We start from the raw sequence: 14,035 nt of genomic DNA on the forward strand, positions 1-14,035 counted from the left end.
GAATCGGCAACTTCTCTTTCTATTCTCTCGAGATCTTGCTCTCTGTCTTCCTGGGGCAGGACACTTGCCACAATCAACATTAATAAATGAGTCATGGTGTCCACAGGTCCACAAGTGTTCCCCTAGACGTGGGGGCCAGATCCATTAGATAGAAGCCCCCGGGGCCTAACGATTGGCTGACCAATCTCCCCCGGATATCAGCGCCAACTCCCCTCGGTTCCCCTCACCACCTAGGCAGTTCCCTAACACATCGTCGCCTGTCCACAAAATGGCTCAGCAAAGCTTGTCGGGCATATTAGCCACCGCTGCTGTGGATCTGACTCCTTATGAATCTCTCTACAAGCATTTCCATGCACACCCCGAGCTCTCGCTACAAGAGAAAGCCACTTCTGAAAAGATAGCCTCCCATTTGTCCCAGCTCGGAGCCTATGAGATCCACACAAATATCGGAGGTTATGGTCTTGTAGGAATTCTCAAGAATGGAACTGGCAAGACAATCCTCCTTCGGGCCGACATGGACGCGCTTCCAGTCAAGGAACTCACTGGCCTCCCTTACGCGAGTTCAGTGACTATGTCTGATGCGGACGGCAATGAAAAACCAGTGATGCATGCTTGTGGTCATGATATGCATATTACATGTCTCCTCGCAGCGGCCGAAGTTCTGGCGCGTACACAGAATGCGTGGAGGGGGACTTTAATCGTACTGTTCCAGCCGAACGAGGAGCGGGGCGGAGGCGCTCAGGCCATGGTTGACGATGGACTCTATTCGATAATCCCCATGCCGGATTACGTCTTTGGCCAGCACGTTATGCGAATGCGAGCGGGAAGTGTTGGTTCCCGACCTGGCACGATCATGGCTGCTGCCGATAGCTTGAAAATCACTCTCTACGGCCGCGGTGGTCATGGGTCACAGCCGCATCAGACGGTAGACCCTGTGCTCCTTGCTGCGCATGTTGTTGTTAGGCTTCAGGGCATTGTGAGTAGAGAAGTGGACGCAAATGATCTTGCTGTCGTGACGGTCGGGAGCCTACAGGCAGGGCAAACGGAGAATATCATTGCAGACCGGGCGGAAATTGGAATAGACTTTAGGACTGTCAAGTTGGAGACTCGGGAGAAAATACTTTCTGCTATACGGCGCATCGTTGAGGCCGAGTGTGTTGCTAGTGGATCGCCGAAACCGCCCTTGTTCACACCAACGAGGCGGTTCCCGCCCACCGACAATAATAAACATCTGGCGTCCCAACTGGCTGCGTCTTTCGCAGACCATTTCGAGGACTTTGACGTTGATACTCCAAGGACCAATGTTAGTGAGGATTTCTCCACGCTGGGAACTTCCCAGGGGCTTCCTTGCTCCTTTTGGTTCATTGGGGGAATTGACCCAGAGCTCTGGGATAAGGGCAAGAGAAACGAAATTCCCATGGAAGAGATCCCTGGGAACCACTCGGCTCTGTTTGCCCCGGTGATCCAGCCAACGATGAAAACTGGGATGGATGCTTTGTGCATCGCGGCTTTGACATTTTTAAGAAGGTAGCCATCATAAGTCCACGATGGCTCTCCCCGCTTCCCTCGGCGGGTTGAGAAGCGTTCAGCGCTGTACATAATGAATTGCATTGCTTGCAGATTTGACGGGAATTCTCGACTCCATATTGCACAGTGCTAATTGTTGCTCAGGTATGACCATTTTGCATAATGTGTATTTTATTCCTCTGCAATTTTATTCTATTCACATTCACCCCGCAAGTGCTGGGAGCAGATATCCAGCTTATTTGGGATTTCTCATCCCCCACCTGTCATTGTTCAAAGCCAGCCAAGAATGACACCACAGCAGAGGCAAAGGCCTTAGAATCATCCTGACTCTCCTCACTATCATCGCCAACCTGCTCCAAGAATAAAGCCAACTTCGACTCCTTCCATCCCATGACCGGTGCGGATTCCAAGCACATCTTAGTCATGCCAAAGACATCCATTTCATAATGACCCTGCACAGAGAGCACTCTGCCGGGGTGGTAAAGTCCCTGAATAGGGCAGATTGGTGTACTTCCAATGTTAATCCATGGCGCGGGCAGCGAAACCGGCGGCGAGTCGGTAAGCGTAACAGCAGTTCCCTTCTCAACCGCCATCACCCGATCGCCATGGAACATTTGAATGCGCAGCCGTCCCTCGGGAAGATCACCAAGCGCACCCGGGAACGACTTTACGAACGCCTCTTCCAATTGAACAGTATAAATTCCGACCTCACGGCCGAGGGGGCATTGCTCAACCCAGACATCGCGGACCGGGTCTTCCACGTTGCGAACAAGAGCGTGCGAAATGAGCTGGTGGCCGAAGCAGGTGCCGAGGAGTCGGACTTCCGGGTATTGGTTGTAAACAGTTTTGACAAATTTCTCGAGTTCTTGCATCCATGGTGAATGGTCCATTTCGTATACGCCGGGCGAGCCGCCGGTGATCAAGACTGCATCCACAGGGGAATGCACGGGTATCTGGTTCTCGCCTGCATGGCCGCGGAGCTTGTATAGGTCTGGATAATGGCCTCCTCGGATATCATATGGGGTGACCTGGACTTCGACTTGCTCTTTCTCAGAGAACAAGGTCTCATTCAGGCGTGATGCGGTCTCGCGGAGGATGGTTCGGAAGTGGGCACTGGAGAGTCCACGAGCCTCGTATAGTTTGCGTGCTGGGATATCGACGTCTAGGACGGCGATGTGGATATGGTGAACCATTTTTTTTCCTTCTATTGTGTGTTTAATTGATGGGATATTGGGATTATGGAGGGTGAAGCTGGCGGACTGAAGATTTCGACCTTGGGTGTCCCGCTAAATAAGATAATTTCCCCATACTAACTCCGACGCAGGATTGGAAAACATTTAGGTAAGACATAGCTCTGTGGAATACAGGATTTCATCTAATAAAAAGGATCTCAGCAATAAAAGATGGTCAGTTACTCCAACAAACTCCAATCACCACAGAAATATTAGGTAAAACCCGACGATGTTACTCGATGAGCTTATTTTCGCTTGATCCACATTGTCTCACACCGAACACTGTTTACATACTTTCTCCAATAACCTATTTCTTCCGAAAATAAACCGGGTTTGTTCTGTTCAGCATAGGTATACTCTCTGCCTCGAGATTGCGTCTGTATCGGATAATGTTTGGCAAATCTTGGCTGTCCCTCGATCTTAATTAAGACAAATAGATTTGCTATGATCTGGGGCCTGCGGTTCATACCGAATGTCTTCTGAGTGTAGACGGCTGCCAGGTAGAGTCCCTCGCAAAACGGCTCCGGGGCTACCTAAGAGCTTATTAAGGCTTAGCTTTCCGACCCCGGTGTCCCGAGGTCCCCTTGCTGCGTTTTGCTTAGAGTAAAACTGAGCACGCCTACGAGTCTTACATAATGAAAATCGCCCTCGGGCCGTCTGTTCGTCACGTGACCCGGTCCCACTTACTCATGACCTGCCCAGGTGAGCGCACTGACTTGCTCCGCACAACCCTGAGCAAATCTTGGAAGAGGAAGAGCAGCTAAACCAGCAGCTCACCTTAATAAAATGGATACTGGTCAAAGTACTCCGTACGGAGTAGGTTCTCCGGATCCGGACTCATGTTCGCGACATGTTGTGGACCAGGTCCACACCGGCAACCTTGCAAGTCAGGGCTCAACGGAGTAAGGTACGGAGTTCCCCGGACGAGAAGTGCGGAGCGGTGAGGAGAGCAGGCAGAACTAGATAGGTGTTGGGGCAGGAGCGGGACCCAATTAGGAAGGCATAGGGGGCGAAGGGGGACCCCTTGGGAACTATATCAATACCCTAATAATATCAATCTGATAAGGATGGTCCAAGGCATTGCTACATATTTAGCGCCGGGATCTTGCGCACCCATGTCGATCTCTTCATGATGATCCTCAATATTCTCACAAGGTCCTCTTACTCGTCTTCTGAGAAGATCTTTCAATCCAACTTCAATCCACTTGTTGCCTAATTAATATGCATAGCAAGCGAACTTGTGAGATTTCTCTTTTTATCCTTACAAAATTTTGCAGGAAATATCCGTTCCACTGGATTATTATTTGTTCGAACTTGTAATCGCATTAGAAAATATGATACTATGCAGCGTCACGGAAGCCCGCTGCTCGCTTAGAATAATAAGTTATAATAATGTTGCCGGGAGATTGGTATATGCAGCAAGTCGAAATGTCGAAACTGTTTCTTGAATCTCTAAAGTACAGGTAGGATTTCAATTCAGGAAGCCACGGCAATCATCTTGTCCGCCACTTCGAGCAAAGTGTCGGCCATCACATCCATCTTAGTATCAAAGATATCAATACACGACTCCTTCTCGTAAATTGAGCAGTAGGCACCACGGAAGCTAATTATTTCGAGATATGTTAGCCAGGGTACTTTTCTAGTTCGTTTTGAGAAAACGGCAGAACTTACCCAGCTTTAACAGCTGCGCTCACATCCCACATATGCGCCGCCACGAACCACTTTTGATCATCGGGGGCGAATTTATTCAGCATGGGCTTGTAGGACCCCATCGAAGGTTTGACCATATCAAGCGGAGACTCCCATGCGGACTCATACTTCATGAACTGATGGCAACTGACGAGGTTCTCAGCGGGCATTTCAAACCCGGCGCGCTTAAAGTAGCCGCCAACTCTTTCCGTGTCGCCTGTGGTCAAGCACCAGATGGTGAACCCGTTATTCCTCAACTTTTCCATCATGGCGCGGCAGTCCGGGCGGAGTTCCAGCTTTGAATACGCATCATGACATATGTCTCTTTCCTCGTCGGTCGCGAACGATCTCGGGTCCTGGATCCCGGAAAGATATAAGACGCGGTAAAAGAGCGCCCTGAAGACTTTCTTGTATGGCACATTCCGCTTGGACATGTGGAGCATTAAAGACTCGAGCTCAGCAGCTTGCATCCATGCAAAACCGAATATCTTGGCTGACAGTTGATGGGCTCGCAGTCGCGGGCCGAGTACCTCTTCGATGGTGTCGAGAAAGTAGTCGAATGAGACACAGGTGCCGACGACGTCGAAAACGGCATGCTTCTGGGGGAGATCATGTTGTGTATACAATATTTTCACTGACTGAATAGAATTGAACTGGCAGGCTGAAGACTCTTGGGATGCATATTGATCCTGACGTTCTCAGGGTCATTTATTCAATGCCCTTCGCCAAGTCCATTGGCATCATTGTCTGACTCCGGCACACCGCTACCCGATAACCTCCATTCCGCGGTTGAGATAAGAATGGATTTACTCCGTACATATGAGCTCCAGCGAGAGATGATGCGCGGACAGTGGCGGTGTGGGTACTCCGGGACTAACCATATCGGGTAATCAGGTACCTTCGGACCAGACCCACTCCGGCTCGGAGCTCGCCAGGGACGTCACCTGACGATTACATTGTTTCAGTTGATCTCATACATCCCTGTGATGACTCTATGCGAGAACCGGATTTAAGGAACGCGGTAGTATCTGGGGTATCAGTTTAATGAACCCACCGCTACAGGCTTGGAAATAAAATGTGGCCGAATCGGTAGAGACGAATAGGACTTTTGGTGGGATATTCCAGATATAATATAAAGGAGCCTCGGTTGTTCGTCATGAAATCTTGAAAGACTTGAAATATATTACGCACTTGGAATTGTACAGAAGGTCGGTGTAGAATAAGCACATAGTGTTGAGAATACTACCATTCATACCCCGGGCGGTCTCACTACATGCACTTTACATATCACGATCTGTAAACTCAACACATGAATAGAACGAGTTAGAAATGTTAAGTTGAGTTAACCTGAGGATCTAAATATAATCTCGCAACTCCACTAACGACTCAGCAGATCCCATATATACAATAATCCAGGCTCAGTTCCATAGAACGTTCAGTCTGCGAAGGCCTTTCTTTCGTTTTAACTGGGGCTCTGGATTGCGGTTGGCAATATCAATAAAAGGCTGAATGGGGATATCTTCCAAGGGGACGATCTTTGTCTTTCGGACAAACTTGTATGAAAAGTATAGGATCAGGAAAAGAGGGATATTGATATAAGAGGAGACAAATCCTTCGTTATCCCAATGTCCTTTGATAAAGGTTGAGTACCCGCCCGTAATGAGCAGGATGGTTAGCATAAACAGCGAGGCCCAGCTGATATATGGCTGGAGCGGCGTCGCCCACGGTAGAGACTTCCGAGAAATTCCTTGTTTCTTGCAGCCATAGTAGAAACGAAGATACGTGACCAGGATAGTGAGCCAGTTGGTCAGAGTTGTAATAGAGACAAGGTCTTGCAGCCAATCAAACACTGTGTTGGCAGTTGAGGAGAGCGACATGTAGCCCAGACACATGAACAGACCGTAGAGCGAAATTGCGATCCAGGGGACCGAAAATCTGTTAAGTCGAGTGAAGAACTTCGGGGCTTGGCCGTTCATCGCCAGCCCGAACAATACCCTGGACCCTCCAAGCATGTTCGAGTTGCCTGAAGACCACGCCGACGTGACGATGACAGCATTGATAATTGATGGCACTACCTTGATCCCAGCCAGTGTGGCTGCAATCACAAAGGGAGACTGTGAAGCTGTTCCACTCGAGTTGCTGAGTTTAGGCTCATTGGAGGGGACCACAAGGCCGATCATGAAGATTGAGATGACTAAAAGAAAGAGGTCAGTTTTGGGGAAAACAAGAAGTAGGCTTCTTCCTCTTGCGAAATCAGCATACCGTAGAAAATCAAAATACGAAAGAAAATCCGCTTGGTCGCCTGTGGAATAGCCTGCCGCGGCGATTTTGTCTCCCCGGCGGCAACAGTAATTGTTTCAATTCCCGAATAAGCGTAAAGGGCACTGTTCAGGGATGTCCAGACACCGAGAAAGCGACCAAGAGCACCACCAACCCCAAGGTACTGAACGAAAGGTCCAGGGTTGCGCCAGTATTCAAAGCCGATGGTCTTATGGTCAGGACCCCCACCACAGGTGATCACAAGAGCCTGATTTATACCTTTTAGCATTAAATCCCGTCATGCGTGTAGGAATCAAGCTGAGCTTACCATTATATTCACACCAATGATCAGCAAGATCTTCATCATAGAGAAAGCGAACTCGAGCTCCCCATATACTCTCACAAAGACCAAAGCGGTACACAACATGAGCAATCCAAAGACAGTGATCCAAATCGCACTGTTGAGGTCAGACCAGAACTGCACTAGTACAGCAGCGGCCACAATCTCTGCAGGGATAGACACGAGGTACGAATATACCACGTTGTAGCCGTTGGCGAACGCTAATGCTGGATCAACAAAGTATTCGGCGTAGCGGACTATTCCACCGTTCAAAGGAATGAGCGTGCCCATCTCGCCCATCGCCAGGGTTACCGTACCGGCAACACAGCCCATGACCAAGTATCCTAAAAAGGCACCCAGGGGACCAGACCGCGAAATCGCTCGACCGGAACTGAGGAAGAGTCCTGTTCCGATAGTGCCGGCTAAAGCGATCATTTGAATGTGTCTTTGATGAAGGCCTTGCCTCAAAGTTGAAATTTCTTTGAAGTCTCCAACATATTCATCTTCTGGTTGGATAGGCGACTCCGGATCTTCTATTGTGAATTTGGCGTCTTTCTTGAATTCATGGACGGCGGCAGGGTCCTCGTTACCAAGGAAACCCTTGAGCGTGATCATCCTGATTGACTTGGATGTACCCTCGTATGAACGAATAGTTATTGGCAACGTTGGGCGGTCTTTCCTGGATAGAGACTGCGACATACCTCCAGAGACGATTTAGCTTCAACTTATAGCCATATTTGTTGATGGCCAAAGCGCTGTGAAGTCACCATTAGAAAACAGCTAGAGGGGAGGACATGGAGACCATTATTGGCAGATAGATAAGATACAAGATGTAAAGGACCCAATCGGCAGATTCAAGTATCTTTTGAGCTAAATGTTGACTGGGTGATGCGAGATAGCAGCACACGAGTGATAAATGCGGGTGAAGATCAACTCCGCAGAAATGAAAGGCCGCAGAAATCTACTCCGTGAGATAGTATCTCCGACAGATAAGGTACAATGAGCTCGTTTAGAACTAGCGGCTCGACGTATTAACACCGAGTAACTCATAGCTTGGTCTGAGACAACCGGAGACGCTTGTGCAGTACATTGGTCATCTTGTGGACTCGGTACAGCATATTATAATTAAGAGGTCACTAGTGGGACTTTCTGCAACCCGGGAGGTGATCGCTACACCAAGATATATCTCGAAGAAGGGAGCCTGCATTGGTGATAGAAGACTACTAGATGATCCTAAGAACATCCCGGCTACATCACTCCACCTATCATTCTTTAATGTGCAATACACATATCTCATCTCTTGATGCCGAGTATATCCCCACCTAAAGGACCGTCCTTCGCCTTCTCAAGCCTATCCTTTGTCGTTTGAAACAGCCTGGGCACACCAGCATCTTCAAACTCGATCCCATTCTGAACCATCTTGGCAACTCCAAGAGCGGACAAGAATGCCTGTGGCATTCCATGACCATTGAAGCCCGCAAGTACATACTGGCCATCCTCCCCAGGTACGGCGCCGACATGGGGCTGAGAATCCCAGCTGTATCCCATGATCCCGGTCCAGACTTTATCCACACGGGCCCCGCTGTCTTCCCAGCCATTGAAATGCCGCTGCATATAATCATCGTAATGGTCTTTGACTTGCTCAATGAGACATGAATCGTCCACGTTGTCGTACCATGAACTCAAAACATAGTGGTATCGCAAGTTGGCTCCGCCGACAACAATGCTACCGTCGGCACGAGGTATAAGGTATGAAACAACGTCGTCCTCTTCACGGACTATGTAGGAGTTATTTAGCAGAGGCGCTCTTGTGCCCTCAGGAACTGAAATATGAGTACACAGCCCTTTGCAGGGAACGATCGCTTCGCGGTACTGCGGAAGGAGACCAGAGACATAGGCATTATTCGCGTAGACGACTTTTCGAGCGACTGTCGTGCCTCGTGGAGTTGTAACAACAAAACTGCCCGAAGATTGCCGAGTCACGGACACCACTGGGGTGTGAGTCTGAAGATTGACCCGTCCAGTCTCGAGAATTGAGGCGGTCAGATGGAGAATCAATTTGTAGGGCCACAGAGTTGCTGCCGTAAAAGAAGCGCATGCTTTCGCGCCCTTGACACCCGAGACACCCTCCGCATCTTTGCCAAGCACAAAGAAGACATCCTTCATGTACTCCAGATCATAAGATGCCAGCTTGTCATACATTTCCTTGGCCTTTTGGGCAGTCTCCTCGTTGGACCATACATCGATAGACCTTGTAAGGGTAAAGTCACAGTCGATTTTCTCCTTTTCAATCAAGGACTTTATAGCGTGTACATGTGCGATTTCAAATTCGGTCACCTCCAACGCGCGTTCAACTCCTGCTCGATCGATGAGCCTGGTCATGGGGGTATACATGTCAGGCCTTAGGTGGCCACCATTGCGTCCTGTCGCGCCTGAACAGGCACCACGCGCTTCCAATATTGTGATGGACAGTTCCTTGTCACTAGCCTCTCCTTTGACCAAATGGTACGCTGTACTAACTCCTGCATAGCCGGCGCCTATTATGACGACGTCACTCGACACTGGAAGCTCCTCTGTGGTCCGATAATCGTGCAATTCGTGAATGTCTCGGTGCCAAAACGGCACAGTTGCATTTTTAACAGGCTGCCGGGGTGTATTGAAAGAGTCGTTTGGAGACATGATAATCGAAGTGGGCTTTATTGCTGCTGTTGGCCTTTCGAGAACTTTCGCAAGTTGATGAGCTAGGCTATCCGATGACCTGCTTTGTCGACATTAAATAATAGCAGGGGTTCAGTTCTTGATCACCATTTGATGGGGATACTTTTGCAAATAGGGGAATGAAGATAGCGAACTCCGATTCTTCGGTATTCAATTCCAACTGTGAAACGCCGTGGCCCTTATCAACCCCGCAAAACCCCTGTCGCGCCCGGCGTAGCCCACTCCGACGGAGTGAAAAGTACTCGAACTGACCCAGGGGCCATCTTATCGGTTCATGCAATTCATAATAAACAACCTTTGATGCGTTCAAGACTGAGCTGTTGGAAATCTCGTTCCGTTGAGATTGCTTAATAGGGGAAAGGTGGATTGATTTGTTCAAGCCAACCACCTTGAGTCCAATCAACGGTGTTCAGCCAATCCATATCGTTGAATGTGTTCATATCGGAGTCAACATCATGCTCTCTGCCTGTTGCAGTAGGTACGTTTTGTCCCAGAGACTGATCTTGCGGACCACAGTGTCCCTGGGACTGCTGCTCGCTCGGCATCTGTGTTTGCATGCCACACGACGAGCCCAAAGAATCAAATACTGCATCGATGATTCTCTGAAGAACTGTCTTGAACTTCTTGCTAAGCTGCGCATTGTTATCCGTAGGCCGTATCCAGTCAAGTAAGGCTCTGAACATAACCAGATTTTGAACGACTTCCGACCGCGAGTATTTAACACAGTCGCGAGCAGCGGCCGTCGACGAAAGTTCGCTTTGTCGCGCGGGTGGCACTAGACTACTTGCTCGGAGAAGCTCGACGCATAAAATTCCCGCACAGGGCATTCCGTATGATACTGCCTGGATGAATATAAGTTATTATTGTATTCCCAGTTCAAGTAACCAGCAAGGGTCGCCAAATACTTACAATCCAGTCAAAGGCGTGGTGAAATTCTTGCAGCTGATCGCGTTTTTGCCAGAGAGACAGGATAACAGACATTGTCTCCTGGGCGATATCGAACAAGTCTTGGCCACCACTGAATTGCTGCACTACAAGTAGGCGCTGGAGGAGAAACTGACATTGCAATACATCAAGTTGTATCCGGGTGATGATGTAGACCCCATGAGCGCTCCGCCCATGGAATCCCAAGCTTGACTGCGAGTGCCATTCAGAGTTCCCCTGATACTGAATGTACTGAATGTGCGGAGGATATGAAGCAACTATATTCCTCAACTGGACTTGTAGGTCTCTGAAAAAAGGCTCAAGTTAGCGAAATGTATGAATATTGCTTCCAAATAACGTACTCTACCTGCGATTTTGTAAACTTCGAATTGACACTAAGAGTTAGTTCCAAGATTCCCTCCCGGATGGGACTAAGCATTGCCAGTGCTCTTAGCCATGTTGTTGTGAATATCTGCCCATTTGTGTTCCAGCCATTCGAGTCAAGCTTTGCAATGGCCACGGCCAATCTTTCTCGGCCCCCATATACATCTTCTTCGCATAAATCGAGTGGGAGGGGGCATTGACAGTAGCGGTTACTGAGCATAGGTGGCCGCGCATTGAACAAACTATGACATTTGTCATGATAATACATTGACGAAGCGAGTGATGCTCGGTGTTGGAAGAATGGAGTGATTTCCTTTACAGCGGTGAGGCGGTGCAATCCTGCGCTTATAAAGGCACTCCGGACAGTCCCATAGTCGACTCGTACACGGTCACCTATGCTGAAATGAGCTCAATTCTATAACACCAGAATTTATCCGAATATTTGCGACTCACTCTCATCACTGATGATAATGCTTTGTAGTCTGGTGCTATTCTTCATGCAAATAACCATGGTATCACTGATTTCAAAGTTCCCTTCGCAAAGCCTTATGCAGGCAGCTGCACACTCTCTCATCTTTTCTGCGGCAGTGTTGCGATTCCGTCCATGCTGCTCGGGTAGGTCGAATATCGGGTCCCACTCTTGTTTGCACCTGAACGCGATTCCAGCCCAGCTGAAGAGGATCCCGATCATTTCCCAACGCAGATGAGGTCCACCAAACCAGTTCATCCACGAAGCATGGTCGGAATTACTCGAGAGATCACAGTCAGGTGTCGAGTGAGGCCTTTTGTGGTTGAGGAATAAATCATTCGCTACCCTCCATACTGATTCCCGTGTCCGGAGCTCACCTAGCTCACTGGCGTATTCTGTCCATACTTGTTTCAAGCATTGCTGAATCATGGTTGGAGACAGCCACACATCATAGATATGATGAATCCCTGTCATCAGCATGTCACATGTACGAGCAGTGGGGAAGTTGAGCAGTGTTCTGACAGCCAACTCCACGCGGGACCTGGCCATTACATCAGGTTCTCGGTCTAACTCGTGGGGGTTGGAATTCGTGGCATCGATCATCACTGCGCCAAAGCTATCCTGGTTTTCAACGAAGACAGCAGAGAAGCGAGTCGTCTCGTGTTGGCCCAGCTGCTCTTGAAATAACATGTTCCGTTTTGATGCGCCAGAACGGGCTGTTAGCCCCGAACTCGCAGCGGGGCTCGGATCCGCAGGGGAAGGAGGGATTCCTGCCCCAACGGAAGATTCAGTGGGAATCTGGAAGGAGCTGGAGACATTTTGAGTGGTCAGTAGGTCGGGCAGTGTTGTGTCGAACTCTATGGGCGTGTGGGAGATCGGAGGGCGGCGCTTGGTCATGGGAGCAGGGTGATAAATGCAGTCTAGGCTGCGCAAGACACAACGCGAGCACTTCGGGCTTGCATGGTCACAGCGAACCTTGGCCTTGCGACATGGTTCGCAGGCCTGCGGTTGACCATTATGGCGTTTCCTTGGTTCTGCGAGCATCGCGTCTCTCCTCAACAAGCGGAGTTCCCCTTGTTTACTAGCAAGGTGATCCACGCAAAATATCAAACATTTCCGAGATAATGTTATAGCACCAAGTATCTCAAGGGAATGAACCGAAGACCAAGAGAGTCAAAAGTACCAAGATTGTTATCGCAGCCGATAGGGGGAAGAAGATCAACGTTATCTCCCACGGATGGACCTCGGATGTCCTCGTTGAGTAGCCAATCATATTGCCAGTACAATCATTACCCAACCTTGGAAGTTCCGTAATATTACGGCTTTGCATCCCCAAGCGTATCAACATTGAATTATAGTACATTGGCTCTACGCACAAATCGAAAACACATACTAGACATGTAGGCAGTTCTACCTGCCTACATGTAGCTATGTAGGGTAGGAAAGGGTTAAGCGCAAAGCTAATCTGTAAAAAGTGGAGTTCGGTTTGTCCATACAAATATCTTGCATTACTTCTTCTAGCTATAGATTTATGACAGGAATGTGCACTATGCCCCCGGAGGCAGATTATGTTTGTTTGCAAATGCTAGTCGGTGGACCAGCATCCCTGCTTGGGGGCCGAAACTACCGTGCAGCCGGTCGCATCCTGGACTGGTTTCAAGGATGTACTGTACGTGTATCACAAGGATTTGATGCCCTGACTGTATTGTGAGACTATAGAATCTCGTGGCAGCTGCTCTGATATCAGCACGCTGAGTACATACTAAGCCAAATTATTTCTTTCCCCGGGATACCTAGCTAGGTACATATGTACTCCAGATCCTTTTCGGCCCGAAGCTAGGGCTGTCGGATCACAGGATATCCCGTGCGCCTAATATTTAGGAAACCGATTGGGTTGATTGAAGAACCCCCCGTGAGACCGAGACCACTTTTGAGAGAGTCTTCTGATGGATGTTATGACATATCAATTGGCCCGGTTTACCATACAAAACACAAAGACTCAGCCCTGTCCTAAGTGTAAAATAATTGGTGCCACGACCAAGGCGCCTGCAGTCAAACTACGCTTTCATTCTCACCCAGTCAGTGGATAATCGGATAGAGGATGATATTTTGCTGGCAAAAGTCTCTCTGTTTCGTATAGCCTGGACAGTACAGAGTGGATGAGTGGAATCGAGTAAAATTAGTCTCTTATTAGTCTCTTAGTCTCTTACCTAGGTACATATGTGGTCTCTATTTCTTTGTTCAGAGGGAATTCTCTTTGGCCCGAGATATCCGAATACGATGAACTAGCCGAATAAGGAAAGTTCAACATTCTATGGCTTCAGCTTCAACTAGCTAATTTAACTAATTTAACTAGCTTGACTAGCCTGTTTTTTTTTTTTTTTTTTTACATGTTATAACTATCATCTTTGTCATTGGCATATATCTTAGGTAACTATATCAACTTTTCCATCCCAACTTCACCTATTCCAAACACCCGTTCATCGCCCCTAA

General features: G+C 48.6%; 5 protein-coding genes across 5 annotated transcripts; 1 reads left to right on the forward strand and 4 right to left on the reverse strand.

The window, feature by feature from the left end:
* Positions 1-268: 268 nt before the first annotated feature.
* Positions 269-1,531, forward strand: N7489_010409 (M20 family metallopeptidase; the record flags this gene model as incomplete). Its single annotated transcript, XM_056716158.1, has 1 exon — positions 269-1,531. The coding sequence occupies one exon, from the start codon at positions 269-271 to the stop codon at positions 1,529-1,531; it is 1,263 nt and encodes a 420-aa protein (XP_056563780.1).
* Positions 1,532-1,790: 259 nt separating this feature from the next.
* On the reverse strand, positions 1,791-2,720 carry N7489_010410 (uncharacterized protein; the record flags this gene model as incomplete). Its single annotated transcript, XM_056716159.1, has 1 exon — positions 1,791-2,720. One exon carries the CDS (start codon positions 2,718-2,720, stop codon positions 1,791-1,793), a length of 930 nt encoding a protein of 309 aa, XP_056563781.1.
* Positions 2,721-4,235: 1,515 nt separating this feature from the next.
* On the reverse strand, positions 4,236-5,329 carry N7489_010411 (putative 2-haloalkanoic acid dehalogenase; the record flags this gene model as incomplete). Its single annotated transcript, XM_056716160.1, has 3 exons — positions 4,236-4,362; positions 4,431-5,047; positions 5,327-5,329. The coding sequence occupies 3 exons, from the start codon at positions 5,327-5,329 to the stop codon at positions 4,236-4,238; spliced, it is 747 nt and encodes a 248-aa protein (XP_056563782.1).
* Positions 5,330-5,866: 537 nt separating this feature from the next.
* N7489_010412 (uncharacterized protein) lies at positions 5,867-7,662 on the reverse strand (the record flags this gene model as incomplete). Its single annotated transcript, XM_056716161.1, has 3 exons — positions 5,867-6,642; positions 6,711-6,975; positions 7,036-7,662. 3 exons carry the CDS (start codon positions 7,660-7,662, stop codon positions 5,867-5,869), a joined length of 1,668 nt encoding a protein of 555 aa, XP_056563783.1.
* A 678-nt stretch (positions 7,663-8,340) lies between these two features.
* On the reverse strand, positions 8,341-12,586 carry N7489_010413 (FAD dependent oxidoreductase superfamily; the record flags this gene model as incomplete). Its single annotated transcript, XM_056716162.1, has 5 exons — positions 8,341-9,752; positions 10,154-10,607; positions 10,675-10,996; positions 11,052-11,466; positions 11,527-12,586. 5 exons carry the CDS (start codon positions 12,584-12,586, stop codon positions 8,341-8,343), a joined length of 3,663 nt encoding a protein of 1,220 aa, XP_056563784.1.
* Positions 12,587-14,035: the final 1,449 nt, after the last annotated feature.

The sequence above is a fragment of the Penicillium chrysogenum genome (genome assembly GCF_028827035.1).
Source record: "Penicillium chrysogenum strain IBT 35668 chromosome Unknown utg000005l_segment0_segment0, whole genome shotgun sequence".
Lineage (NCBI taxonomy): Eukaryota > Fungi > Ascomycota > Eurotiomycetes > Eurotiales > Aspergillaceae > Penicillium > Penicillium chrysogenum.